Below are 25,438 nucleotides of genomic sequence, written 5' to 3'. Positions count from 1 at the left end.
GCCTCCTGCAGCAAGGAGTTCCACAGGTTAACTATTTGCTTTGGGAAGAACAACAACTTTCTCTTACTAGTTTGAAGCTTGCTACCCATTCCTTTCCTTTGGTGTCCTCTAGTCCTTCTTTATGGGAACTCATGAAGAACTTTTCTGTATGCACCCTCTCCACCCAACCCCTGCTTTTAGAGACCTCTATCCTGTCCCCGCTCCGTCTCCTCTTTTCTAAGCTGAACAGTCCCAGTCTCTGTAGCCTCTCTTCATATGGGACCTGTTCCCAACCCCTGATCATGTTATTTGCCCTCCCCTCTTCCAGCCTTTCTCTTCCCCTCTCCCACCTCCTTTTCCCAGTCTCCCCCAGTTTTGTTCAATAAAGACAGAGTCAATGTTGGAAGAAACGTTATCTTTATTTTGTACATCAGGAAGGGGGGCTAGGGAAGGGTAAGTGGAAGGAGGTGAGGGAGGAATGGGGTACGAGCCCCCGATGGGGAGGACTGGGCTGGCTCTGCGGGCTTCTGGGGGTGGAAGCTCTCCTGCAGCCCCCCAATTGCGCCCTCTCCCCAGATGGCAGCCTGCGGCAAGTGCAGCCGGTCTGATGGCCGAGTGCTGTGATGTGCCCAGTGTGGGCACTCCGGGCACTCCAAGCCAGGACTGGTTTTCAAGCGGGGCACCCCTGAGAACTGTCTGTCCGGGGTGGGGGTTGGGTCCCTTTAAGCGCAGCCCTCGGCTAGCCTGAGACAGCATCTCCACGCTCTAAGTCCTCCTCTGATGCCCTGCCGGCACTGCTTCCGGCCATCCTTAAGCCCTGTTCAGGGTCCACTCAATGTGGACTTGCTAGTTCGAATTAGCAAAACGCTAATTCGAACTAGTTTTTAGTTCTAGACGCGTTAGTTCGAATTAACTAATTCAAACTAAGTTAGTTCGAACAAACTCTGTAGTGTAAACATACCCAAAGTCTTCATGGATGCAGCATAAGGCAGCCAACACAGATGTCTAATTTAAATTCCAGGGCAAAAGAAGAATCAGCAGGTATGTGGTTTACTCTGTGTTTCTTTAAAGAAAATTCAGAGGCTATCGTTTGCCAGGCTTAAGCAATTATTCTGAGATTGAGTCTCTCTATTATTGTTTTTGAACCTGTCATATTTGCAGTCTGGGACAGACCTGAATTTTTAGAACTATAAAAAAACATAATCTTAATCAGTTTAAAAAAAAATGAGGAAGCCAGACCAGAGATTAACAAGCTGGAGCGAAAGAGGCATTTCAGATTTTGTTAATTTACTTCTCAGTTCAATAGAACTTTAAAAAACTCTCAGGACATAATAGGGCAGTAGTGTGAAATTTAAAATACATGATGAGGCTACTTTTATTTTTAGTGTGAGAATATTACTGTATTTTCAAAGGGTTTTTTTTTTTTCTTTAAATTTGATGTTTGTTCCTTGTCAGGTTCTCTGAAGATCTATAGACTGGCTGTGAATTTTTAAAATGGCTAGAGACTTTATCGTTTTTTGTCCAAAATGTCCTGTAAATGTTATTTTTTATCACTGTATTTCATAGAATCATAGAATACTAGGACTGGAAGGGACCTCAAGAGTCATCGAGTCCAGTCCCCTGCCCTCACGGCAGGACCAAGCACTGTCTAGACCATCCCTGATAGACATTTATCTAACCTACTCTTAAATATCTCCAGAGATGGGGATTCCACAACCTCCCTGGGCAATTTATTCCAGTGTTTGACCACCCTGACAGTTAGGAACTTTTTCCTAATGTCCAACCTAAACCTCCCTTGCTGCAGTTTAAGCCCATTGCTTCTTGTTCTATCCCCAGAGGCCAAGATGAATAAGTTTTCTCCCTCCTCCTTATGACACCCTTTTAGACACCTGAAAACTGCTATCATGTCCCCCCTCAATCTTCTCTTTTCTAAACTAAACAAACCCAGTTCCTTCAGTCTTCCCTCTGGACATTTAATCATTCTCGTTGCTCTTCTCTGGACCCTCTCCTATTTTGTGTACTATATCCATCCATCCATCCATCCATCCATCCATAAAAAATAAATATATAATACATGGCTCTTCGCACTCTATCCACTGCTATTTTGGTTCTTCGCCTCTAACTGGTTGGAGGCCAACCGCGCACTAGTTATTGCTGCTCTTCTGTCTGGTGAGTTACACCATCTGAGATTCCCAGTTCTCCACTGAGAGGTCTAAGGGTACAGCTACACAGCATGCTTATTTCAGAATAAGCTATTTCAAAATAGGACACCGAAAGGGAAGCCTCACAATTAGGCAGCAGTGGTGAGAGGACGAAATATGCAAACAGTTTTTCACTCAGAGAGCAGCCCCTGACACTCAGGAAAGGCTCTGGTGTGATGCTAAGACAGACCAGTCCAGCTTCCCCAGGGCCAATTGTCCAACACTCCTGTTACGAGCCTCGTCCCGCTGGAGTCTCCCTCGCTGCTGTAAATACATCGGGTTTGCTGCAGATCCAGTGTCTCTCACTGGTGCACCACAGGCTGCTGACCCTGTTCTCATTCAGATACGCGCAGTCGCCATCTCCTCCGATCTCGAACCTGCAGGGCAGAAACCAGGGAGCGGGTGTGAGGCAGGAGTTTCCCGTCGGTCACAGACAGGGGGCGACACTCGCACAGGGCAGGGAGCTGCTGCATTCACAGCCCCTCAGTTCCCTTCCTGCCCCGGCACCAGGCCCCAGCCCTGCCCCCAGCCGAAGGAGACAGTTCCACAGGGGGCAGTGGGACCAGGTGAGGTTCTAAGAGGAACTGGCCTCCACGGAGCATTTACGCCGAGGGGATGTTTTAACCCCGGTTCCTGCTCCCCCCCCCCCCATGCAGCTGCCCCCACACCCAAAGTGCCCCAGGTGCGGATTCCAGCGGAGCAGCACATGGCGAGGAGCAGCAGTGACACCGCACAGAAGAGCTGGGGCCAGGGCTCCCCGGGCACTTGACATCAGCTCTCAGGTCAGGCCTCGCTGAGGAGGCTGAAGCTAAATGGCAGCAGCACAGGCCCTGTGGCCGTGGTGTGACCCAGCCGCTCAACCCAGCTTCCTGCCGGAACATGTCCCACTTGGGCACAGGGCGGGATCCCAGCCCACAGGCAAATTCTCCCCCACTGACCCATCCTGGCTACTCAGGAGCAGGTGCCGGGCTGGGAGGAGGCCCAGCACCACTCTGGGCAGGCTGGGATCTCCCCACCCCCAGACCTCCAGCCTCTGGCTCTGGGTGGGCCAAGACGTGTCCCAGAGCCAGGCTAACCCAGCCCCCGCCTGCCTGATCACATGGCTGGGGTGGGCAAGGAGAGATGAGGCTCCAGCATTTTGCCACCTCACTGTTTACCCCTTTCTCCAGATCATTTATAAATAGGATCCATCCCAGGACAGATCCTTGGGGGACCCTACTAGTTACCTCTCTCCATTTTGAAAACTTATCCTTTATTTCTACCCTTTGTTTCCTGTCTTCAGTCCATGACAGGACCTTCCCTCTTTTCCCATGACAACCTACTTACAAGCCTTTGGTGAGAGACCTTGTCAAAGGCCTTCTGGAAATCTACGTACACTAGAGCCACTGGATCCCCCTTGGACACATGCTTGACGAGGCACGATTTCCCTTTACAAAAGCTCTGTTCATTCTTCTACAAACATATCGTATTCACTTGTGTGTCTGTTAATTCTGGTCTTTACCACTGTTTGCCTGGCATTAGACGGCTAGACTTAACGTCAACACCCATGAGCCTCAGAAAACACTAGGGACCCGCCAGGCATCTGGTGCAGAGGTAAATGTGAGCACTGGGTTACACACTGTTGACAGTGCTGCAATTTCATTGCCGTGTTCCTTCACAACTCCCCTCCTGAAATGACACGTGTCCCAGCAACATGGAGAGAGCTGAGACCCTCCAATATTACTGTGTTTTCTGCCTTTGTAGCCTCTCTCATCTCACTGTGCTTTTCAGCGTCACACTCACCAGGCTGGTCAGGGTAGCACTTGCCAAGGGCTCTACTCTTAGAAATTCCCAGCTTGAACCCTGTCTGAGATTCCACGGTGCAGCTTGAGGTGAGATTTCCACACCCCATCCCCACCAGCGAGGCCTCATGTGCTGTTCTAGGATTCACATGATCAGCTCAGGTGGGGGTTGAGTGTTTGATCCCACCCAGCTCCCACTGAAATCGGGCTTGAGATGTCACTGAACCAGGCCTGTTGTTGGAACTGGCTACAGCAGCCTCAGGCACCCAGAACTTAACACTGTCCAGCCTCTTCCAGGTTGATACCTGGTTACAGACAGACAGACGTGGAGGCTTTGGCCCATCTCCCAGCAGGCACCCGTCACTATCACACTGAACACCCACACCCCCAAGCGCGCTCTGGCTGTTCCCACAGCACTGGCTGGCAGCTCTGCCTGAACTTGGCACCTCACACCCAAAGCCCAGGGACTCATATGAAGGCGGGGGGGGGGGGGGAAGGGTGTGTGTGTATGTGTGTCACTCACCAGTTACTGAATTTGGTGCCATTGGTCCATTTCCAGGTCTGCCATTGGTCCATTTCTGGGTCCCTCCGGAGGCCGATCCAATACTCAGGTTTGCCTTTGTAGCGCTGCATGAAAGCCTAGAACAGCCGAGGGGGAGGGGTGTCAGGGCCCAACCCTGCTGCTCCCCGGCTCTGGGCAGGGAATCCCAGGGGTGCACAGAGGGCTCTGAGTGTTCCTAGGGGGTGGCTGGGGATTTGCCCGTCCCCCTTGCCCAGCGCTGGGTAATTCAGTATTAACCCCTCCCCACCCCAAACCCAGCTCCCGCACCCCAATCTCCTCAGGGCTGGGTTCCACCCCCCATGCCAGGCCAGGCTCTGTGTGAAACCCTCGCCATTCAGCAGCTGAAAAGTCCATTGGCTCTGAGCTGCTCCTCCCGTGCAGGGCAGAGCCCAGGCCAGGCCAGCGTGACGAGTCTCTCACCATTTCCTGCAGGGTGTCGATCGCAGCCAGGGAGGCCCCCAGGGCAGAGCAGCGGCTCTGGCTGTAATTCCAGTTCCCTTCGCCCTTGGAGAAGTAGTAGCATTTCCCCTGGTACCAGACCCAGGTGTCCGGGCACGCAGGGCCCTGCACAACTGGAGAGCGCTCAGATAACGACACTGAAATGAGACAGGAAGAGGTGGGGTGAGGGGACCTGCCCGTGGATGGGCAGAAATGATCCCGGCGCCCCAGGCTGCTGAGACTCCTCTGACCCTGGCAGGTGTTGAGGGGGGGAGGGGTGTGAAGGAGCCAGGGGGACACTGGGAATCCAGCCCCATGGGGGGGGGGGGGGTCACCTGACCCTGCTCTCACTGGGCCACTAATCTCAGTTCACATTCAACAGGGAGGCAGCTGACAAAGGGCTCGTGTGTCTAAGGTCACAGAGCTGGGCCAGGATGTGGGCCAGACGGGGTGGGCAGGGCATGGCATGGCAGGGAGCGGCAGGGGAGGGGGCCGTAGTCAGGGCTGGCAGGAGAGCGACGCTGGCTAAGAGGCGGGTTCAGCAGGGGTGGCAAGGCCGGTTCCCCGAGGAGCTCTGCTCGCCTGGGCCGTTGCCCCTCCCCTGGTCTGCACTGGGCTGCCAGGTGTCCGGTATTGGCCCGGACAGTCTGGAATTTTCACCTCCTGTCCAGTAAAAAAAATTCCGAAAATACTGGACACCTGAAATGTCTGGTGTTTTCTGATTTTTTTCCCGGCCAGGAGGCAAAAAATACTGGATACTTGGCAACCCTACAAACACTCGGCAACTGAGCCCAGCCCCTGAGTTTCCCGCTCCCCCTCCCCCTCCAGCTCCCAACACCCCCCGCCCTGGACTCTTTGCTTTACTGGTTCCTGCGTTCTTGCTTGATCAAAAGTACAACATGGCCGCAGGCAAAAAGCCTAAAGACCAAGAGGAAGCAATGCCTCCCCTGGGTCTTAGTGGTCTACTTCTCCCCTGTTCCTATCCCTATTCTGTCTGCACTCACTCTGTTTTAATAATGCTGTTTTATTATTTAATTTTTTTGTGTAACTCTCAGGGTCCTTTCTTTTCTCTGCTTAACAACTTTGGTCTCCCTCCCCTTTCCCCCCCCCCTCAAAAGATTCCCCCCCCCAGTGTTTTTTTTTTTTCTCTCTGGGGGGAGTTTAGTATTTTTGGTTAAACCATCTCGCAACCCTATGGGCTGGCCAGGAGGGGGCTGAGGGGAGGATGGAATAAACTCCCTGCCCTTCGCCAGGCTGAGCACCCGCTGCCCAGAGCTCCCAGCGCAGTCAGACGCAGGGCGAGGGAGACGCGGGAGATGTTTGCTCAGAGCAGCCCAGGCACAAGGCCAAGGGCCAGACACGCAACTCACAGCAGGCGAGGAAGGGAGGGAAGCGCAGGGACTGTCCGACAAGGACACCAAATGGCCACAGGGCAGCAATAGGAACTGGCCTTGACACTGACGCCAAAGGCAGCCTGATGCGCTTCTATGCGGAGAGATTTCTACTGGCAAGGCCGGAGCAGCAGGTGAAGGGCCAGGGGCAGGTCCTCAGGGGAGACGCTGCCAAGTTCTATCCTGTCCCCAACTAGGGATAAACTGAAACAACAACAAATGGCCTGGTGGCACTTTATAGACTAACAGAACGTGGAGATGGGATCACGAGCTTTCGTGGGCACAGCCCAACTGCAGTCATCTGAAGAAGTGAGTTTTGCCCATGAACGCTCATGATCCCATCTCCATGGTTTTTTAGTCTATAGCAGGGGTGGGCAATATTTTTTGCCCAGGGGCCACCCTGGAAAGAGTGGGGCCTAATTAGGAAGGGGTGGGGCTACCCCACCCCCAGGCCATGATTGGTCTGGGGGTGGGAGAGATCTTCTGCCCCCACTTCCCACAAGGCACCCATGCCCTGGAAGACATTGGCATGCTCCCCCACTCTCAGGCCAATCCGGAGAGTGTGCAAAACCTCCTCCCGCCCTGCAAGGAGCACGTGGCACTTTGAACTGCTGTGCGCTGCTCGCAGGGCGGGAAGAGGAGCTGGGGGGAGGAGCAGAGGAGGCTTTGCACACTCCCCTGCTCCCAAGCCCTACTTGGCCTACGGGCGGGGGAGCAGCAGGGCCTGGGGAGGCCGGATCCAGCCCACAGAGGCCCTTCCACCCACCCCGGTCTATAAAGTGCTACCAGACTATTTGTTGGTTTTTATGTTTATCCTGTACAGACTGACTCTGCTTCCCCCCTTGAAGCTTCCAAACTAAGGATGTCAGTGAATCGTCATTTAAATGATTAACCGATAAACCTGGGCTTACTGGCTAATCCTAATGACTATACACCCCCCCACCCTCTGCCTCAGTATCAGAGGCAACGAAGTGGGGCGGGGAGAGCTGGTGCCAGTAAAATCTGGCTCCCAGCACGTACCAGTTCCCATCGAGTCCTCCCCATCCCATGCCTGCTCCATCACAAGCAGCAGCAAGGGGCAGGTGGGAGCCGGTGCTGGGAGGAGCCAGCTTGTTAAGCTCCCCACAAGCACTGGAGCCCACGGAAGTAAAAAGCTTCTGTGGGAGACGCTCAAGCAGGGAAAACTGAGGCTGGTGCCGTGGCTCTCGGCTCAGAGACGATCCCGACTCCCTGCGCCAGGCGGAAAAGGCCTATCTGAGCAGTTCCACTGGCAGGGAAAACAGGCAGCCGTGGGGAGAAGACGAAATGTGCAACCGGCTTTTGTGGTTTTCACCCAGAGAGGCTCAGAGCAGCCCCTGACACTCTGGAAAGGCTCAGGTGTGATGCTGAAGACAGACCAGTCCAGCTTTCCCAGGGCCAATTGTCCAACACTCCTGTTACGAACCTCCTCCCGCTGGAGTCTCCCTCGCTGCTGTAAGTGCATCGGGTTTGCTGCAGATCCAGGGCAAGTAACCAGAGCACCGCAAGCTGCTGACCTTCTTCTCGTTCAGATACGCGCAGTCGCCATCTCCTCCGATCCCAAACCTGCAGGGCAGAAGCCAGGGAGTGGGTGTGAGGCAGGAGCCGGGTGTTTCCCGTTGGTCACAGACAGGGGGCGACACTTACCCAGGAACAGGCTTACCCAGCCCCTTCCTGCCTAATCACATCACGAGAAGTACAGAATCGATCGAAAAATCGCCCCGTTGGCAGGACTGTGTCTAAGCTGCAGTTTCAGTTTCGAACAAGCGCCATTTCGAAACAGCGCCAGAACATGATTATGCAAATGAAGCGTGGGATATTTAAATCCCCACTTCATTTGCACTTTCAACGTGCTTTATTTACAGGGCTCGACAAACCACGGCGAAATCCACTCGCCAGCCCTGCACCGCACATGCGCCAGACCAGCACTGAGCATGTGCGCACCGCCGGTGAATGGGGCAACTGGCTGAAATATTAGGATTCGCTGGCGTGTTTTATTTTGTCTTAGTAACTTGCTTTGGTCTGAGTGTTTTCACCTGCAATCGCTTGTGTCCCACTGTCATGTTACTGAATTTTAAAGGAAGAAGCCAGATCACTGCTGCACCCAAAGGGGGGGCTGTTTATCTCAAAGTCTGTACAAAGGGGGCCATGTGAGTTGTCAAATGAAAGCTTGTGTTCTACTGATTTTACGTATGTTGTTCACGTACTTGTATAATATCTGTACGTGGCGCTATAAACATGTGCTCTGTGTTAATGCTGGAAATGTCTGTCTGAGACAGAGCAATGGGCCAGGAATGTTCAGTCAGTGACTATGCTAATTAGCAAGGCTCCAGGGACAAGGCTCACACACCTGAGGAATGTGGACCCGCAAACCAGGCAATATCATGACTGCTGACTTGGGACACAGGGGTAGGTCACTGGGCCATGTGACCTGCTCCAGCTTGGAAGATACCAGGGATGGATATAAAATGCCATGTGGCAATCGCCTTCCTGCCTTCAATTCTGCTACTGATCCCAGATGCAGCCTTGAGAGGGACAGAGTCGTGAAGAATCATGGGCCCATCCTGACATAGGATGTACACCAGGAACTTTTAAGCCCGCAGTTAGTAACTTCTCTGCTGAGAGCCTGCATCGAGAACTGGGTGACTGGATGCATGGTATGTATTGTCCTTAACCTCACTCTCATGCTTTTCTTTCTTTTATAAATAAACCTTTAGATTTTAGATTCTAAGGGATTGGCTCAGAATGATCTTGTGGGTAAGATCCAAAGTGTAAATTGACCGGGAACAGTGACTGGTCTTTTGGGACTGGGAGGACCCGTTTGGGGAGGGTGAGATTGGGTTCTAGAACCCCTCCCCTGTGTGCAGGCCCGGGGCTGACTGTGGCACAGGGAGAACTGGCGTGTCTGATGGGTTTTGTTCAGTGACGGGTTTGTGGCCTGTTTGGGAAGGTGTCCAGTCTGGGGCTGTAAAGAGCCCTTGTTCTGAGCAATACGTCCTGAGCAGGCACCCTCAGCGATGCCCAGACCGGGCCCAGTCCGTCACAACCACTTGTTATACTTAATAAAAACACTGATTTATTATCAAGCCCAGTGTAAATACTGGGGAGCAGCCACTGTGCATCTCTCTTTTTTGAAATGAGGTGACCACATCCGTACGCAGTATTCAAGATGTGGGTGTCATATGGCCTTATATAGAGGCAATAAGATATTTTCTGTCTTATTCTCTATCCCTTTGTTAATGATTCCTAACACTGTTTGCTTTTTTCACTGCCGCTGCGCACTGAGTGGATGTTTTCAGAGAACTATCCACAGTGACTCCAAGATCTCGCTCTCGAGTAGTTGTGGTTAAATTAATCCCCATCATATTGTATGTATAGTCGGGATTATTTTTTCCAATGTGCACTACTTTACGTTTATCAACATTAAAATGCATTTGCTATTTTGTTGCCCATTCACCTAGTTTTGTGAGACCCTTTTGAAGCTCTTCACGGTCTGTTTTGGTCTTAACTATCTCCAGCAGTTCAGTATCATCTGCAAATTTTGCCACCTCGCTGTTTACCCCTTTCTCCAGATCATTTATAAATAGGATCCATCCCAGGACAGACCCTTGGGGGACCCTACTAGTTACCTCTCTCCATTTTGAAAACTTACCCTTTATTCCTACCCTTTGTTTCCGGTCTTCAGTCCATGACAGAACCTTCCCTCTTTTCCTATGACAACTTACTTACAAGCCTTTGGTGAGGGACCTTGTCAAAGGCTTTCTGGAAATCTAAGTACACTAGAGCCACTGGATCCCCCTTGGACACATGCCTGACGAGGCACGATTTCCCTTTACAAAAGCTCTGTTCATTCTTCTACAAACATATCGTATTCACTTGTGTGTCTGTTAATTCTGGTCTTTACCACTGTTTGCCTGGCATTAGACGGCTAGACTTAATGTCAACACCCATGAGCCTCAGAAAACACTAGGGACCCGCCAGGCATCTGGTGCAGAGGTAAATGCAGCACTGGCAGTGCTGCAATTTCATTGCTGTGTTCCTTCACAGCTCCCCTCCTGAAGAGACACGTACCCAGGCAATATGGGGAGAGCTGAGACCCTCCAATATTATTGGATTTTCTGCTTTGTAGCCTCTCTCAACTCACTGTGCTTTTCACAATCACACAGCTGACAGCATGGGAAGTTTGGTGGCACTTCCCCACTGCTGTGCTCATAGGGTTCAAGCTGGGAATTTCTATCTAGAGATTCCATGGTGCAGCTTGAGATGATATTGTCACACCCTATCCCCACCAATGAGGCCTAATCTGGCATTCTAGGATTCACACCCTGCGATCAGCTCGGAGGGGGTTGAGTATTTGATCCCACCCGGCTCCCACTGAAATCAGACTTGACAGGTCACTGAACTAGGCCTGTCGTTGGAACTGGGCTACAGCAGCCTCAGGCACCCAGACCTTATGACTGCTCTTTGGCTGCTCCCACAGCCCTGGCTGAGGGCTCGGTCTGAACTCAGCACCTCAGACACCAGGGACCCAAAGCCCAGGGAGCTCACAGAGAGGGGGGGAGCAGACTCACAGGTTGTTGAATTCGGTGCCATTGGCCCATTTCCAGAGTTGCCCCAGGTCCCTCTGGAGGCCGATCCAATAGTCAGGTTTGCCTTTGTAGCGCAGCAGGAAAGCCTAGAACAGAGGGAGGGGGAGGGGTGTCAGCGCCTGAGGCTGCTGCACCCTGGCTATGGGCAGGGAATCCCAGGGGTGCACGGAGGGGTCTGAGTGTTCCCAGGGGGTAGCTGGGGATTTCCCCCTACCCCTTGCCCAGCGCTGGGTAATTCAGTATTAACCCTCCCCCACCAAACCCAGCTCCTCCCACCCCAACCTCCCCAGGGCTGGGTCCCACCCCCCAGGCCAGGCCAGGCTCTGTGTGAAACCCTCGCCTGACAGGGCAGCTGGGCCCCCTGCAGCCCTCCCTGGGGAAGGAGAGAGATGATCAGTGCAGGGGATGCTGTGAGGGGCCAGGCCTAAGGGGACCCCTCCCCCACCTCAGCTGGCTGCTCTTCCCCTCCCCAGGGGCACTGGCCCTTCCAGCCGCGCTGGGGTCTCAGCCCCCTCCAGCCCCAGGCAGCCCAGCAGACACCAGGGCCAGCCCAGCCCCAGAGGGGCGTCTCCTGCTGAGAGGCCTGACAATGGCTGATCCCCCCCCCCCCCCCGCCCCAGTCACTGACACCAGAGGGGCCCTGGGCCCAGCCCAGGCCAGTGCGAGGAGTCTCTCACCATTTCCTGCGGGGTGTCGATCGCAGCCAGGGAGGCCCCCAGGGCAGAGCAGCGGCTCCGGCTGTCAGGCCAGTTCCCTTCGTCCTCAGAGAAATAGAAGCATTTCCCCTGGTACCAGATCCAGCCGTCCGGGCACACGGGGCCCTGCACAGCTGGAGAGCGCCCAGATAATGACACTGAAATGAGACAGGAGCACGTGGGGTGAGGGGACCTGCCCGTGGGTGGGAGAAATGATCCCAGCGCCCCAGGCTGCTGAGACCCCTCTGACCCTGGCAGGTGCTGAGGGGGGAGGGGTGTGAAGGAGCCAGGAGGACGCTGGGAATCCAGCCCCTGAGGGGGGTGACCGGTCGCGGGTCTCACCAGGCCACTGTCTCTGTTCAGGTTCAGCAGGGAAGCAGCTGACAAAGGGCTCATGTGTCTAAGCCCCCAGGCTGCGGGTCACAACAGGGGGTGGCAGGGGTGCAGCAGGCAGGAGAGGCGGGTTCAGCAGGGTTCCCCAGGCTGGTTCCCCAAGGAGCTCTGCTCGCCTGGGCCGCTGCCCCTCCCCTGCTCTGGGCTGCCCAGGAGGGGGCTGGCGGGGAGGGTGGGAACAATCTCCCTGCCCTTCGCCAGGCCGAGCGTCAGCTGCCCGGAGCTCCCAGCGCAGCCAGACGCAGGGCGAGGGAGACGCCTGGCGGGAGACGTTTGCCGGGCGGGAAGGGACACGCCCAGCCCGGGGGCAGGGACAGCTCAGAGCAGCCCAGGAACGAGTCCTAGGGCCAGACACACAACTCTCAGTTACTCACCTGCTTTGAGAAGTGCAGTGACTGTCTGCCAGGGACATGCCAGTTCCCACTGAGTTCCCCTCCCCCCCAATGCCTCCCAGAGAAGCAGCAGCAGGGGGGCAGGTGGGAGCCGGTGCTGGGAGGAGCCAGCTTGTTGAGCTCCCCAGGAGCATCAGCTAACAGAGTCTCCTGCCCCCCAACTCCCACGCTGCTGCCTTTATGGAGAGGCAGCCCTGTGGAGGGTGAGGGGGGCCAGTAGGAAGCAGCTTTCAAGCCAGCTCCCCACACATATGGGCAGCAGCAGGGGGGAATGAGGGAGGCAGGCTCCAGGAGTGGATACAGAGAAATGGCTTTTCAACCAGCTCTGTGCATGTGCCAGTTCTGCAGCGTCTCCTTCCCCCCACCCCCACTGCTTCAAGGGGGGCAGGCGGGAGCCAGAACTCGGGAGGCGTCGGCTCAGTAGCCAGCTCCGGAGCTGCCTGCCCTTCCACCCCCTGCACTGTTGCCTCTGTACCAGAGACAAGAGCGCAGGGGCACTGGCGGGGGCGCAGTCAGGATGCTGGAGCAGTCTGCTGGCAGTGGGCCCGAGCTCCCCTTGCAGCCCAGCTCTGGCACCCCACACTGCCGCCTCGGATTGCACTGGCTGCCGGCCCTGCTAAGGGAGCATTTTAGTAATCGGCTAACTGACCATTTGTTGCCGCTACAGGATACTAAAATAAATGTTCTGACATCCCTGTTCCTAACACCATGTGAGTTCGGGATTTCCCTCCCTCCTGCCCCTCCCCCCCAATCACTCCTGCTCACACTCAGCCTCAGGGGAATCTGGCAGGGGGAGGAGTCTGCTGCAAACCCCTCCAGCCATTTTGTGCACTTGCCCCAGAGTCTCTGTAGCTGGTTTGAAGCCTTCCCCTGTGGCTGGGACACACTCGGGTCTGGGGGCCATTAGCAGCTGGGGTAGGGGGATCCAAGGCCTGTATCCTCCAGAGAGGTCACCGTGCAGGGTGCTGTTCGCACTAGTGCTGGTGCACAGCTGGAGCAGGACAGGCCTCGCGTACGATGCTTCCTGGTGCCGCTCAGCGTGTGCTTTGTGTCACTGATCTCAGGGAGCTGCTCTAGAAGCACAATTTCATGTTTTACACCCTGTACAGACCAGAGCTGGACATGGGCGTATATGGCTCCCGGGGTGCCAGGCCTGGGGGCCCCTTCCCGTACTGCCTGGGAGAGCCAGGGCACTGCAAGGAGCCGTTCAGGGCTGGGAGCCTCTGACTGGTGCCATCCCCATCCGTGTTCTGGGCTCCCTGCACTCAGCTGGGTGGAGCCCCAAGATCCCAGCTCTCACCTTACACACCATGAGCCAATGCTGCTGGCAATAGACCTGCTGAACTGGTGTGGTAATGCTGAGCAGTGCCCCCTGTAAGTGTGAGCAGAGCACTTGGGCGGCCACCCAGAGGAGATTCAGGTGTCACCCCACTGATGAGCAGGATGCCCACAGCCGGCAGTGTGTGTTGCTTCAGGTGGTGCACATCTGCACCTGCCTCAGTGCACATTAAATTTATTCTGCACATGTATGGGAAAAGAATTAGAGAAAGCTTCGTCCGTGCAAACCCTTCATACAAAGGAGCTGGCGCAGCAAGTGCCGCTCTGGTCACGTACTGCAGGGACCAGCACCAGGGCAGGCCCCTTTCCACACCCTGCAGTGCCCTGATGTCACCCATTTGCACCAATTCCATTTTATCAAGGAATCAACATTCCCAGGCTCACTTCAGTCAGGGGCAGCACCTGCCAGCCCGGCCCTGGGAACGATGTGGGGACCCAGAAAGGCCAGGCTGGTGCCTCAGGGGACAGGCTGCAGGCAGAGGGCCCAGCTCATCTCTGCCCTGCCCCCACCCCATCAATCATCCCCCCCACCCCTCAGACTGTGTCTGGAGCCCAGATGGACTGGGGGTGGGGGGGCCTAATGTCAGTCAGACCCTCCCCGCACAGCAAGTGCCCAGGGCAGGGCCTGGGAGGGGGCAGGAGGCAGCTCTGGGATGAGCATCCCCCAGGAAGCCTCTGTCCCAGGGTCAGGAGCCAGACAGGCCAGGAGGAGACGCTGTGACTGAGGCAGCCTGTCAGCCAACGGTCAGGGCAGTGAGTCCCTTATGACCGGCTGAAGTTCTTTTAAATTGTGCTTGGTTCTGTTACAGCAACTGAAGGAGTCAGGTTAAAGCTTAAACAGTTACTATTTATTGTTACAGGGTAAACTTAGTTGTTAAATGCTACTACTGTGTTACAGATAACACAGACACTACAAAGGGCAGGACAGAAATTACACTAAGAAGTCACTTACAGGTACCATGAAACCCTTTGGTTCTCTGAGCTCTTATTAAATGCATGCAAAATAGACACATAGCAGGTATATATTCTCACCCCTGCGTTCCAGACTTGGCGTGGCCAGCGTCTTTCTCTCAATCCCTCGGGAAGAAGTAGGGCGAGGTTGGGCGTCCCACAGACCTCGGGAGACAATCAATACCTGCCAGCAGGTATAGATGATTGGAGCTCAAATAGGGTGGGCTGCTGAACCTCTTTTATACCCCTTGGGTCATGTAGGCTTCTTCCTGGGCTCAAGTGGCCATTAAGGAAAAATGGCTTTGAATGCCAAGTTTCCCACGAAGGGTGCAAAGCATAATTTACACCTGGGAAAAATGCAGACAATGGGCACCTCTGGTATGTGATGGACGAAGATTCCTCTCCTGGGACAGTGCAGGCGTGTCAATTACTGATACTAGCCATCACGGCGACGGGAGGCCTCCCAGTCGTCAGCTAGCCCATTTACTGTCTGGTTTCTGTTTATGGTAGAGTCAGGGACAGGCAGCAAACCTGTGTTCCCAGGGCATCAAAGGCTGACTGCCTTTCTCTTGCTCTCTGGGGGGGGGGGAACAAGATGGGGTTCGTGGAAAAACAAGATGGGGTTTTGTGTCTGGCTACATTCCACCCCCTTGACACGCCTCACTATGTCTCAGAACGCAAGATGGCGGTGATGCCAGCACCTTTTGCCCTCCTTGGAGGAAGCTAAAATCGCCCTATCAGCAGGGTCTGATCAGATAATTTGGATCAAGGGATTGATTAGGATCACTTCCCAACGCCATATACCAGATTTGTGCAGAGGAGGTAGCAGTGTACACAAAATGCCTAACAATACATAGTCCTAGGTGTTGGGCTAGACAATCTAGCCATGAGGCTTTACATTTTTAGTTACAGCATGTGTTATCCCATACCGTTTGTTGCCACTTCCCTTGCCTCCCCCCTTGACCTCCCCCCAGAGTTATTTAGAGGATTGTGGTAGTCGCTGTCATTGAACCATACCGGTCCCCATCGAAAGATGTCACTTTGTTTCACCAGTCATTTGGGCTGAGGGACAAACTCGATTCCCAGTCCAGTAGAGGAGTCAAGTAAGGTGTTCTGGTACAGCAGTAGCAGTTGGGATGAGGAAGAAGACCATGGCGTGTTGGAGTACCACGTCTTATTTTCAATAGTCTGTAACTAACAACAGTGGTTGCAAGCACTACAACAGCAAGCGGTATATATATACAAAAAGTTCATGGTGGTTTTCCCGGATTCGCACCAGCACTGGGAGGGATCCATCCCACTGGAGCACTGTTCAGGGATATTGCCTCAGTTTCCTGTAATAAAACATAAGGTTTGCCGGTCTTGGATACAATCCAAGCCTCAGTAATGGTTATTGGTGTTAGCCCAGCATCTGCAGTTGTCCAGACTCCTTTTCCCTTATAGGAGTGCAGTACATGGGTTTGTGTTCCCAAACTGGGGTGTTGGGACCAGGGCTATTAAGTGGTTTAGTCCCATGACTGTAAACAACCCTGTTGCCACTGGGGTTGAGTAAGCAAAAACCAATTCCTGAAACAATTTCCATTCCAGTTAAAACATACTTCCACCCTTGCTTACTGGTGGGTAGTGTACCAATATAATTTACTTGCCAGGTTGCCCATAGTATTTTTCCATCTCTTAGCCTGGCAAATCATTGCCTTTCTGTTACGTTTCCTGAGTTCAGCACATAGGGTGCAAGCTTGTACCAGATCTCTGGCTTGTTTGTGGGTGATAGGCCACCCCCTGGCATGTGCCTGCCGCACCAGCTTATCGCTCTCTGTGTCCCCCAAGGTTTTATGTAGCCAAATGTACAGGCGTTCCCAATCCACCTGGGCAGCAAACATTTGTACTGCTGCATTTGCTAGGTTATTTAGCTGTGCAGTCAGGGTGTTATTCTTTTGGTGAGCTGCCACATGACCTATGCTTAAGGCATTTTGGGTTGCATAGTAGTATATCCATTTCCAATATTCCAATCTCCAAACAGGTTTTCCTTCTATTTCCCAGTTAGTTATCCACTGGGTGGCTCCAGCCCATACAGCATAGGAGTTAGTGTAGATGGTACTGGCCCCTGCCTCACAAGCTAATTAATTGCTGCCAGCTCTGCAAGCTGAGCTGTTCCTTCTATGTTTGTGGTCAGGGGTGCAGTGGATTGACACGCCTTCCCTGTCCACTTTCCTTTGAAATAGCAACTCAGCCTTGAAAAGAGACAGTTAAGTTTCAAAGCTTGAGTTTTCAAACTAATAATTTGGTTTCTAGAAAGTTAAATGTCCTTAAGAATTGAATGCCCAACAGAAGCACTAACTAATTTGTGCCTTGTCTGTTTGCAATTTTAAGCAAGAGGACATTATCCAAAACAAAATAAAACTAGTTCATTTGAAACCCACAAAATAGAGTTACAATATATAGAGTTCATTCTTTATGCAATTAACCAATTAAGTTTTAGTAGAATCCTTAATTTTCCTTTGCAGATTTAACAAAGGTGTCCATAGACAAAATGTTTACATTTGATTGTTTCTTTGCATAGATGGTTTGCACAGTGCTTAAGGAAGAGGCTGCAAAGAAACAAGGTGTCATTTTTAAAACAAGTTTTCCCTTCACATATTATTACCATTGCTTAATTTTTTCCACACTCCCACGGAGTCCACCTTTTATCTTCACATTCCCTCAAATCACTTGCTTTGTCCTTTCAAAGAAAATGTCTCATTCCTAGTAACTTTCCAATGTCTGCCTTATTCCTTCAACTATGCCTATAGGGCTCCAAACTTTTTGCCTTCCCCTTCTTATGGTCCATCCTAATTCCTGCTAAATTACTTTTTACAATGACACATGTTTGTCTACTATTAATTTGGTAAGGAGGGTGAGCTTGTTTACTAAGCCTCATACCTCCTGGTTCTTTTCTTAAGCATATTCCTGAGGGAAGAAAAATAAATACATCTGAGAGTTGCTTTAACTCTCAGCACCCATCCTTAAGGGAATCTAGCTCTGTCTGGGTACTGAGGGACATGCATTTCTACCTCTCCACTTCTGCAGCAGAGGCTTTTACATTTTTCCAGTTTCATATTTGTATTCTTATATTCAGACAATTTTGAAGAACACCTCATTATAGGGTTTTCATAGAAGTTAAGTTGCAGCTGTTTCCCTCTTCATTGGAGTTGAGGGTTTACATATACACAAGCAGTTAGCCAATTTGTCTTGTAGGTCTGAAATTGTATGGATAGCAATTAACACTTGATCAGACCAAGGGCTATGCCCGAACATTTGCAAGATTTTGTTCAAAAGGGGTAACATCTTTTACAAATGCCAATTTCTCAGTCTTCTCTCTGCCTTCTTAAAAGACTGCTTACATTTAAACTTTTCCTAGTATACCCAACCTCCTCTCCTCTTTCTTTCTTTCTTTCTTTCTTTCTTTCTTTCTGGCTACAATTTGAACTTTCTGATATTAGGTAGTTTGCTAATCAAACTTAGCTATTACCTGCAAAGCTTCTTTGTGCTGCCAGCTAGGGCATTTGCACCACAAAGGAAATCACAACCTGGTGTGGCTCCTGGAGCTTTCACAGCATTTTAGTCTGTTTGCAGTTTTTTTTTTACTCATTCTATAGTTTACAGGAAAATGTGCAATCTTTGTTTACAACACTACTTAGCCACATTAAACTTTGCATATAGTGTAACTCTTTCTTTATGCTTACAGTTTTCCTGTACCTTTATTAAACAACTTGGACTAAAAGTAAACCAAACCAATTTGTTTTAAACCTACAAACAAGATTACTGGACCTTGAAAACTTCATATTATTTACACTATATATATATATATATATATATCTACACACAGATACACATACATTCTCTCTGAACCTTTCTTACACTATTTCTACATAGCTGTACAACAATTACATTCCCTTTTTATTCATTGGGGTAGTTCAGTTCCAATAGAACCCCCTCCCTTTAGAGTTCTTTTAGCAGTTTCTCTAATCAAATGTTCAGATTTGAGTCAAATTTGCCTGGATTATTTGCAGACATTCCTTTGGAAAAAGGGCCCATTTTTCCTTCAGAATGGCTGCAAAGAAACCACAATTTTCTATCTACACCATTTTAGCATTTGCACAACTGCTCAATTCTCTCCATTCTCTGCAGAGTTTAAATTCTCTGTGTTTTCTTTTCTTAAAACACTTTCTTATCTCTAAAATAAAACTGGCCTTGTTTCAGATATTACTCTGGTAAGTATGTTTAAGGATTTAGATTTCCAGTACTTACTGCCTTTTTCTCAGTTCTACCACAAGGCTTTCAATCTTATCTGTTACCTGCCTGCTTGTCTGGGCCTGATCCTGTTTTCCTTTTCTGCCTGCTTGCCTGGGCCTGATCCTGTTTTCCTTGCTAAATGGAAAGTGGCTCCTTTCCACAGACTCAGGCTTTGTCCCATTCTTTAGCTTGCAGGCAGTTCTATACTTACAGAACTGTACCCACAAATCCTCAGGATTTCCCCAATCCTTTTCTAACATTTCTCTATCCCATTTTGGGTTGCCCCAACCTTCCTGGGCAAACCCTTTCTCTATACCACTAAAATCCATGTCTATCATGACAGGCTTCATGTTGCTGTATGTGAACCAATAGCACAATCCTGCCGACTACGCCAATTCTGTCAGCCGACGGTCAGGGCAGTGAGTCCCTTATGACCGGCTGAAGTTCTTTTAAATTGTGCTTGGTTCTGTTACAGCAACTGAAGGAGTCAGGTTAAAGCTTAAACAGTTACTATTTATTGTTACAGGGTAAACTTAGTTGTTAAATGCTACTACTGTGTTACAGATAACACAGACACTACAAAGGGCAGGACAGAAATTACACTAAGAAGTCACTTACAGGTACCATGAAACCCTTTGGTTCTCTGAGCTCTTATTAAATGCATGCAAAATAGACACATAGCAGGTATATATTCTCACCCCTGCGTTCCAGACTTGGCGTGGCCAGCGTCTTTCTCTCAATCCCTCGGGAAGAAGTAGGGCGAGGTTGGGCGTCCCACAGACCTCGGGAGACAATCAATACCTGCCAGCAGGTATAGATGATTGGAGCTCAAATAGGGTGGGCTGCTGAACCTCTTTTATACCCCTTGGGTCATGTAGGCTTCTTCCTGGGCTCAAGTGGCCATTAAGGAAAAATGGCTTTGAATGCCAAGTTTCCCACGAAGGGTGCAAAGCATAATTTACACCTGGGAAAAATGCAGACAATGGGCACCTCTGGTATGTGATGGACGAAGATTCCTCTCCTGGGACAGTGCAGGCGTGTCAATTACTGATACTAGCCATCACGGCGACGGGAGGCCTCCCAGTCGTCAGCTAGCCCATTTACTGTCTGGTTTCTGTTTATGGTAGAGTCAGGGACAGGCAGCAAACCTGTGTTCCCAGGGCATCAAAGGCTGACTGCCTTTCTCTTGCTCTCTGGGGGGGGGGGAACAAGATGGGGTTCGTGGAAAAACAAGATGGGGTTTTGTGTCTGGCTACACAGCCCCAGGGGGTGGGACCTGCAGAGAGGGGGTGGGGGGGGAGGGGAGGCTGAGAACTCACCTGACAGGACAATAACAGTGACAAGGAGACCTAAGAACACAACTCCAAGGGTGACTCCGAGGGCGACTGTACATTTGTTGTTCTTCCAGCGATGCCCTGAAACAGAGGGACCCGTCAGGCAGGGCCGCGTCTCACTGACAGCACCAGTCTGGGGTTGCCCTAGAACACGCCCCGTTCTGTCCCTCGCGCCTCCTGCCGAACGCTCTGGGAGAGGCGCCCGGGGGCTCAGGCAGGCTGGGGCTGGCAGAACAGCCCCTTCCCTCTCAGCCCAGCACCACCAGCCAGGCCGGCAAACTCAGGGCACAAAGAGAAGGACCCGCATGTTCCGGTGGCAGGAGCCCCCCTGCCCAGCACCCGTCCCCGCACACAGGGTCTCACCCGGGCACCACACAGCTGAAGTGGGAGAAGGAACCAGGCCGAGAGGGATCAGGGCTGTCACAGGGGGTCTGACCCACCAGCCCAAACAGCCTCTGCCCAGCCACACGCCCAGCGCTGTGTGCGCCAGCCAGCCCCTGGGAGCCAGGGATGGGGCCCCTGCTCCCCACACATGGGTGCTGCGTTTTGGGGGGGCATCTGTATCAGGGGCAGTGGAACCTTCCCAGATGTGGGGAGGCAGGGCCCTGCCCCTAGGGTTACCAGGTGAGCTAAAAATACTGGACGCACTTGATCTCAGATGGAGGTAGGGGGACCAGCCAGGAGACGGGCAGGGCTGGCTGGGAGAAGAGGAGCGGCCGGTGGGAAGCAGGGCTGGCCGGGGGAGTCGAGAGGTCACTGGGGGCAGCGGAGCTGGCCGGGGGAGATCGGGAGGAGGAGAAGTGGGGGAGAACCGACCAGGAGGGGATCAGGGGGAGGAAGCGAATCAGCCGGCAGTGAGCGGAACTGACCAGGGCACATGCAGATCCTGGGGCGCTGCCTGTCCTGTGCACGGTCCCGGTGGAGCGCAAGCGAGTCCGGCTGCAGCTCTACAACATGCTTGATGAGCACTCAGGATCATGGACAGGGCTTCCCCTCCTCCCCAAGGCATCACAGGCAACCAGAAGCTCCCAGCACTGATCGCGCCCTCTTCCCAGCCACTCCCCCAACCCCGCCAGGCTTCCATCCAGAGCCCAGCTGGAAAAATAGAAAATACTGGACGTTGCACATGTCCGGTATTTTCTGAATTTTTTTTTACCAGAGGGCCCAAAAACTGGACTGTCTGGTTGAACACTGGACACCTGGCAACCCTACCTGCCCCCTCAGTGGCCCCACCTTTTCCTCCAGAGCCATCACCAGCCGAGAGGTAGGGGGGCGGGACATTTGAACCCACAATCCCATGGAGGCTGAATCATCAGGCCAGAGGAGGACCCATCCCACGGCCCAACCTCCAGCAGCTTCCTTGTCACCCTGGGCCTCCCCACTTATCTGGGGTGGGGGCATTGTGAACAGCCCCAGGCTCATGGCCATGCCCCCCCCCCAGGCCCTGCCCTCCAGGGTAGAAGCCGGGTCCATGGCTCCCCACAGCTGCCCTTGGAGCGGTTACCATGAACTGGTTCTGGCTGGGGAATGGGGCCTCGGAGTCAGGCCATGGCAAGATCCACAGGGATGGGCAGCCACAGACCCTCCACCTGCCGTGGGCAGGAAGCCAGAGGGGCAGGGATACAGGCCAGGGGCTGCTCTTGCCCCCCCCCCCCCGCCCAGCATGGCTCCCTGTATGTTCCTGGGCTCCCCATGGGTCTCCCACTGCCAGTCCTGAGGGGAAAAGGGGGACGAGGCAGGGACAGGGGTTGAAGACAAGGCAGCCCTGGCCCCTGCACCCAGCCTTTTGCAGCCCCAGGGTCTCTCTCCAGCCTGGTCCATGGTAGCAACTCCCCATTACCTGGCTTCCCTCCAGCAGTCCAGTGTCCATTGGCAAGAGGCTCCTGCAGACGTTCTCGGCTCTCAGCAGACTCAGCCGGGGCAGCCTCAGAGTCTCTCTCCAGCCCGGTCCCTGGTAGCAACGCCCCATTACCTGGCTGCTCTCTGTTCTTCAGAAGTCGATGGGCATTAACCTCCTGCAACTGCACTTGATTCTCAGGGCGCCCAGCTGCTGCCTCCATGGTCTCGCCGCCGCGCTCCGGATGAGGATGCTCAGCTCCTCTGTGTAGCGGGTCCGATGCAGCAGCAGCAAAGTGCAGCCAGGCAGGTCCTGGCCCTGGCTCCTTCCCTGCTCCGGACTCCCTGGCCAAGCTGGAAGCGGAGACCAAGCAGGACAGCTCAGGGGCAATGTTCCCTCTAATTCTTTTTCCACCCATGTGCAGAATCAATTTTGTTCTGGGCACCGAGGCATGTGCACCACTGGTAGGAACAGATACTGCTGACTGTGGGCACTCTGCCAATCAGCGGGGCTGCACTGGAATCTCTCCTGGGTGGCACCAGGGATGTAAAATTCTGTGTAATTTGTTAACCAGTCGAAGGTTAAGTTTAACCAGTTAACTGATGAAAAGGGGGCAGGCAGGGTTGTTAGCTTGAGGGTTGCTGAGCTGGAACGCACCCACACCAATCCCAGGCAGGGACTGCTCCAATCTAACTGCTTCCTGCCCCCTGCATGGGACGTCCATTTCCCATGGTGGGGCCTGGCAGGGTTGGAGTAACCCTCTGCATATCCCAGGCTGCAGGCAGGGGACTGCTCCCAGATACCCGTTACCCAGGACCGGGTACGTATCACTTACTAAGGGCTAGGCCTATGGGTAACCAGTTTCCCATTCACATCGCTAGTGAGACCCAGCGCTCAGCCCACAGGGACACTGCTCAGGAGTCGGGGGGGGGGGGGGGGCGGGATTTGTGGTTTCTCAGTCCCTGCCCAGATCCAACCCCAGCCAGTGGCAGTGCCATGGTACTTGACACCCCCCCCCCCCCAGAGCTCTTTCCCCCCCACAGGGCTTCAGCAACCTGCTCTGCTCCACAACTGCCCCCCTCCTCCACCATGAGGATCTGCGCACTGGTGACAGGCCCCCACCTGAAGGCTGAGAGGAGAGTAACCCCTCCCTCCCCACAGGCACGCCTGCACTCAACAGCGAGTCACATACAGGAGGGGTGGTGGAGGTTGGGGAGCAGCAGCTGCAAAAGCAACAGAGAGGGGCAAACGGCGGACAGAGTAAAATCAAGGCAATTAAGTCAACAAGTCCAAAGCCGCGGTGTCACAGAGCCATTTCGGTCAACCTTGTCCAGTTACACTGTGGCTGGTTTCTAAAGCCGGGGGCACCGTGCTCAAGGGTTGATAGTAGGGAGGTAATAGTGTAGTCGATTAACCGATACGCAAGACCACTACATCTGCCTCCTCCCAGGATTCTTCCCCTCCCCCAGGGAAACAAACGCATGCCTGCCCCGGGGCCGACCCCACGCGGTGCAGGGAAGCCCTCCAACCCCTTGCGCAGGGAAGCCCCTCACACGCCTACCCTGGGGCCGACTCCGCCCCCCACACGCGCCGGGAAACCCCCTGCGCGCCTCCCCCGGGGCTGACTCACCCCTCTTGTGCGGTGCAGGGAGCCGATGCTCCCTCCGGCAGAGCAGCTAGCGCACTTCTGGAATCGCCGGAAGTGGTGCTAAGCTGCGGGACTTCTGTCCATCCCCGGGAAGCCGACACTTCCTCCATTTTCACTGGAGGTAAGTAATGGGGCTTCTCGGGAGTGGGAGGGAAATGGGAGCGGGGCAGAAAGGACACCTCGTGAGCGACTGGTCAAGGCCTCGCGATCGACCAGTAGATCACAATCGACCTGTTGGTGACCACGGCTATAGAGTATGAATTCACTATTCAATTAACTGATATACAACATCTTTAGATGACAGAACCATCACACCACCATGTACAAGCAGTCAAGTAAGTGTATAAACATCACTGACTCGGACGGCTGGGCCACCCCCAACCTACCGTAGGAGACAAAGGGGAAGGGGCTTTGGAAGGTAAAATGTGATGCAAGGCAGTGTCTCTCAACCCTCCCCCCCCCCCTTTTTTTTAAATATAAAATACTCCTTTTTGAAAAAAAATTATAGTACCCTCAACACCTAGTTTTCAGACGCACAATTTCTTCTACCATTGGAACACATTTGTTTAAACAACTTAATCGTAGCTGGGTGGGCAATGACATGTTTGGGTGTAAAAAGTACAAAAATAATAAAATGCTGTAAAACTGAAAACAAAACGAAAAAAAAAATCTTTTTTCTCCTAATTTCAGTTCTGTTGATGTACTCCCCAGACTTCTCCCGAGTACCCTTCCACTTGCTGAGAAACACTGATATAAGGAATTCAAAGGCCTGTGCAAACACTAACGAATGATCAAGTCCTTGCACTTGCACAGAACCTGTTCTCCACAGATCTCAAGGAGCTCTGGGTGAGCTTGCTACAGCTACAGCCCTCACAGACAGGATGGAATTAAGACTCCAGCAGTAACTAACACCCTGCCATGTCACAGTCAGTCAGTAGCAGAGCTAGGAATAGAACCCAGGCATCCTGGGTTTTAACTGCCATGCAACTTTCCCCCCAGAATTAGGGTTACAACATGCTCTGACCACTAGATCACACTCCTCCAGTCTGGAACAAGTTTCCCCCTAATTTTTTCCATCAATGTGTGGATTTTTGTCATTCATGTGTAGAATAATTTTGTTCTGTGCACTGAGGCATGTGTGAATGTGCACCACCAGTATAACACAGAACCTAGCTGTGGGCATTCTGCTAATCAGCTGGGCAGCATTGGAATCTCTCCTGTGCAGTGGCAGTGTCACCCAGTTTATAGGGAACACTGCCTGGGACTTCCAGGGACCATCCTTTTAGTCACAAAGTGGAACAGTAACTCACTCGACATCACAACATACAAAACCAGCAACTACTACTAGACAAGCCAAATTGTTTATTTGCTCTCAAATCTAAATAACCCCTTCATCTGGGGAGAAAGAAAAAAAATACTGCCCCTGCCCAGCTCCTTAGGGCTGTAGGGGAGCCTGGACAACCCCTTCTTGAATAGAGTAACGTCTGCATTGTTCACCCCTGCCTTGACCGGACTAACGATGGCTGATTTGCCCACAGTGCAGATTTCTAACAAAGCAAACTCAGGCCTGACTTAAGTCTGGTGCGCGGAAGCACGTAGGCCAGGCCGGAGAGGAGGAG

General features: G+C 52.8%; 1 protein-coding gene across 2 annotated transcripts; it reads right to left on the bottom strand.

The window, feature by feature from the left end:
• Positions 1–515: 515 nt before the first annotated feature.
• On the bottom strand, positions 516–23,052 carry LOC149522228 (C-type lectin domain family 2 member D-like). 2 transcript variants are annotated; one of them, XM_089770635.1, is made up of 8 exons: positions 22,175–23,052; positions 20,320–20,415; positions 11,637–11,812; positions 10,942–11,045; positions 7,797–7,936; positions 4,944–5,119; positions 4,485–4,600; positions 516–2,557 (listed from the first exon to the last, which is right to left on the bottom strand). In XM_089770635.1, the coding sequence occupies exons 1-8, from the start codon at positions 22,587–22,589 to the stop codon at positions 2,410–2,412; spliced, it is 1,371 nt and encodes a 456-aa protein (XP_089626761.1). In that variant the 5' UTR covers positions 22,590–23,052; the 3' UTR covers positions 516–2,409. The 2 variants fall into 2 exon arrangements, with proteins under 2 accessions (XP_089626761.1, XP_089626762.1); XM_089770636.1 differs by lacking the exon at positions 22,175–23,052 and adding an exon at positions 21,204–21,973.
• Positions 23,053–25,438: the final 2,386 nt, after the last annotated feature.

This window comes from Pelodiscus sinensis, chromosome 19 (genome assembly GCF_052426305.1).
Source record: "Pelodiscus sinensis isolate ZL-2025 chromosome 19, ASM5242630v1, whole genome shotgun sequence".
NCBI classification, from domain to species: domain Eukaryota; kingdom Metazoa; phylum Chordata; order Testudines; family Trionychidae; genus Pelodiscus; species Pelodiscus sinensis.
The sequence above is the reverse complement of the archived record's forward strand: the minus strand, read 5'-3'. Positions and strand labels throughout refer to the sequence as shown.

Bases quoted from the DNA above. Each gene is read 5' to 3' on its own strand.
- LOC149522228 (XM_089770635.1), bottom strand. From the start codon at position 22,589: ATGGGTGGAAAAAGAATTAGAGGGAACATTGCCCCTGAGCTGTCCTGC. The intron at 7,937-10,941 runs GTGAGTCTGCTC...TCTGCCCTGCAG, and splicing joins GGCACCGAATTCAACAACCT to GTTTGGGATCGGAGGAGATG. The intron at 2,558-4,484 runs GTGAGTGACACA...TCTGCCCTGCAG, and splicing joins GGCACCAAATTCAGTAACTG to GTTCGAGATCGGAGGAGATG.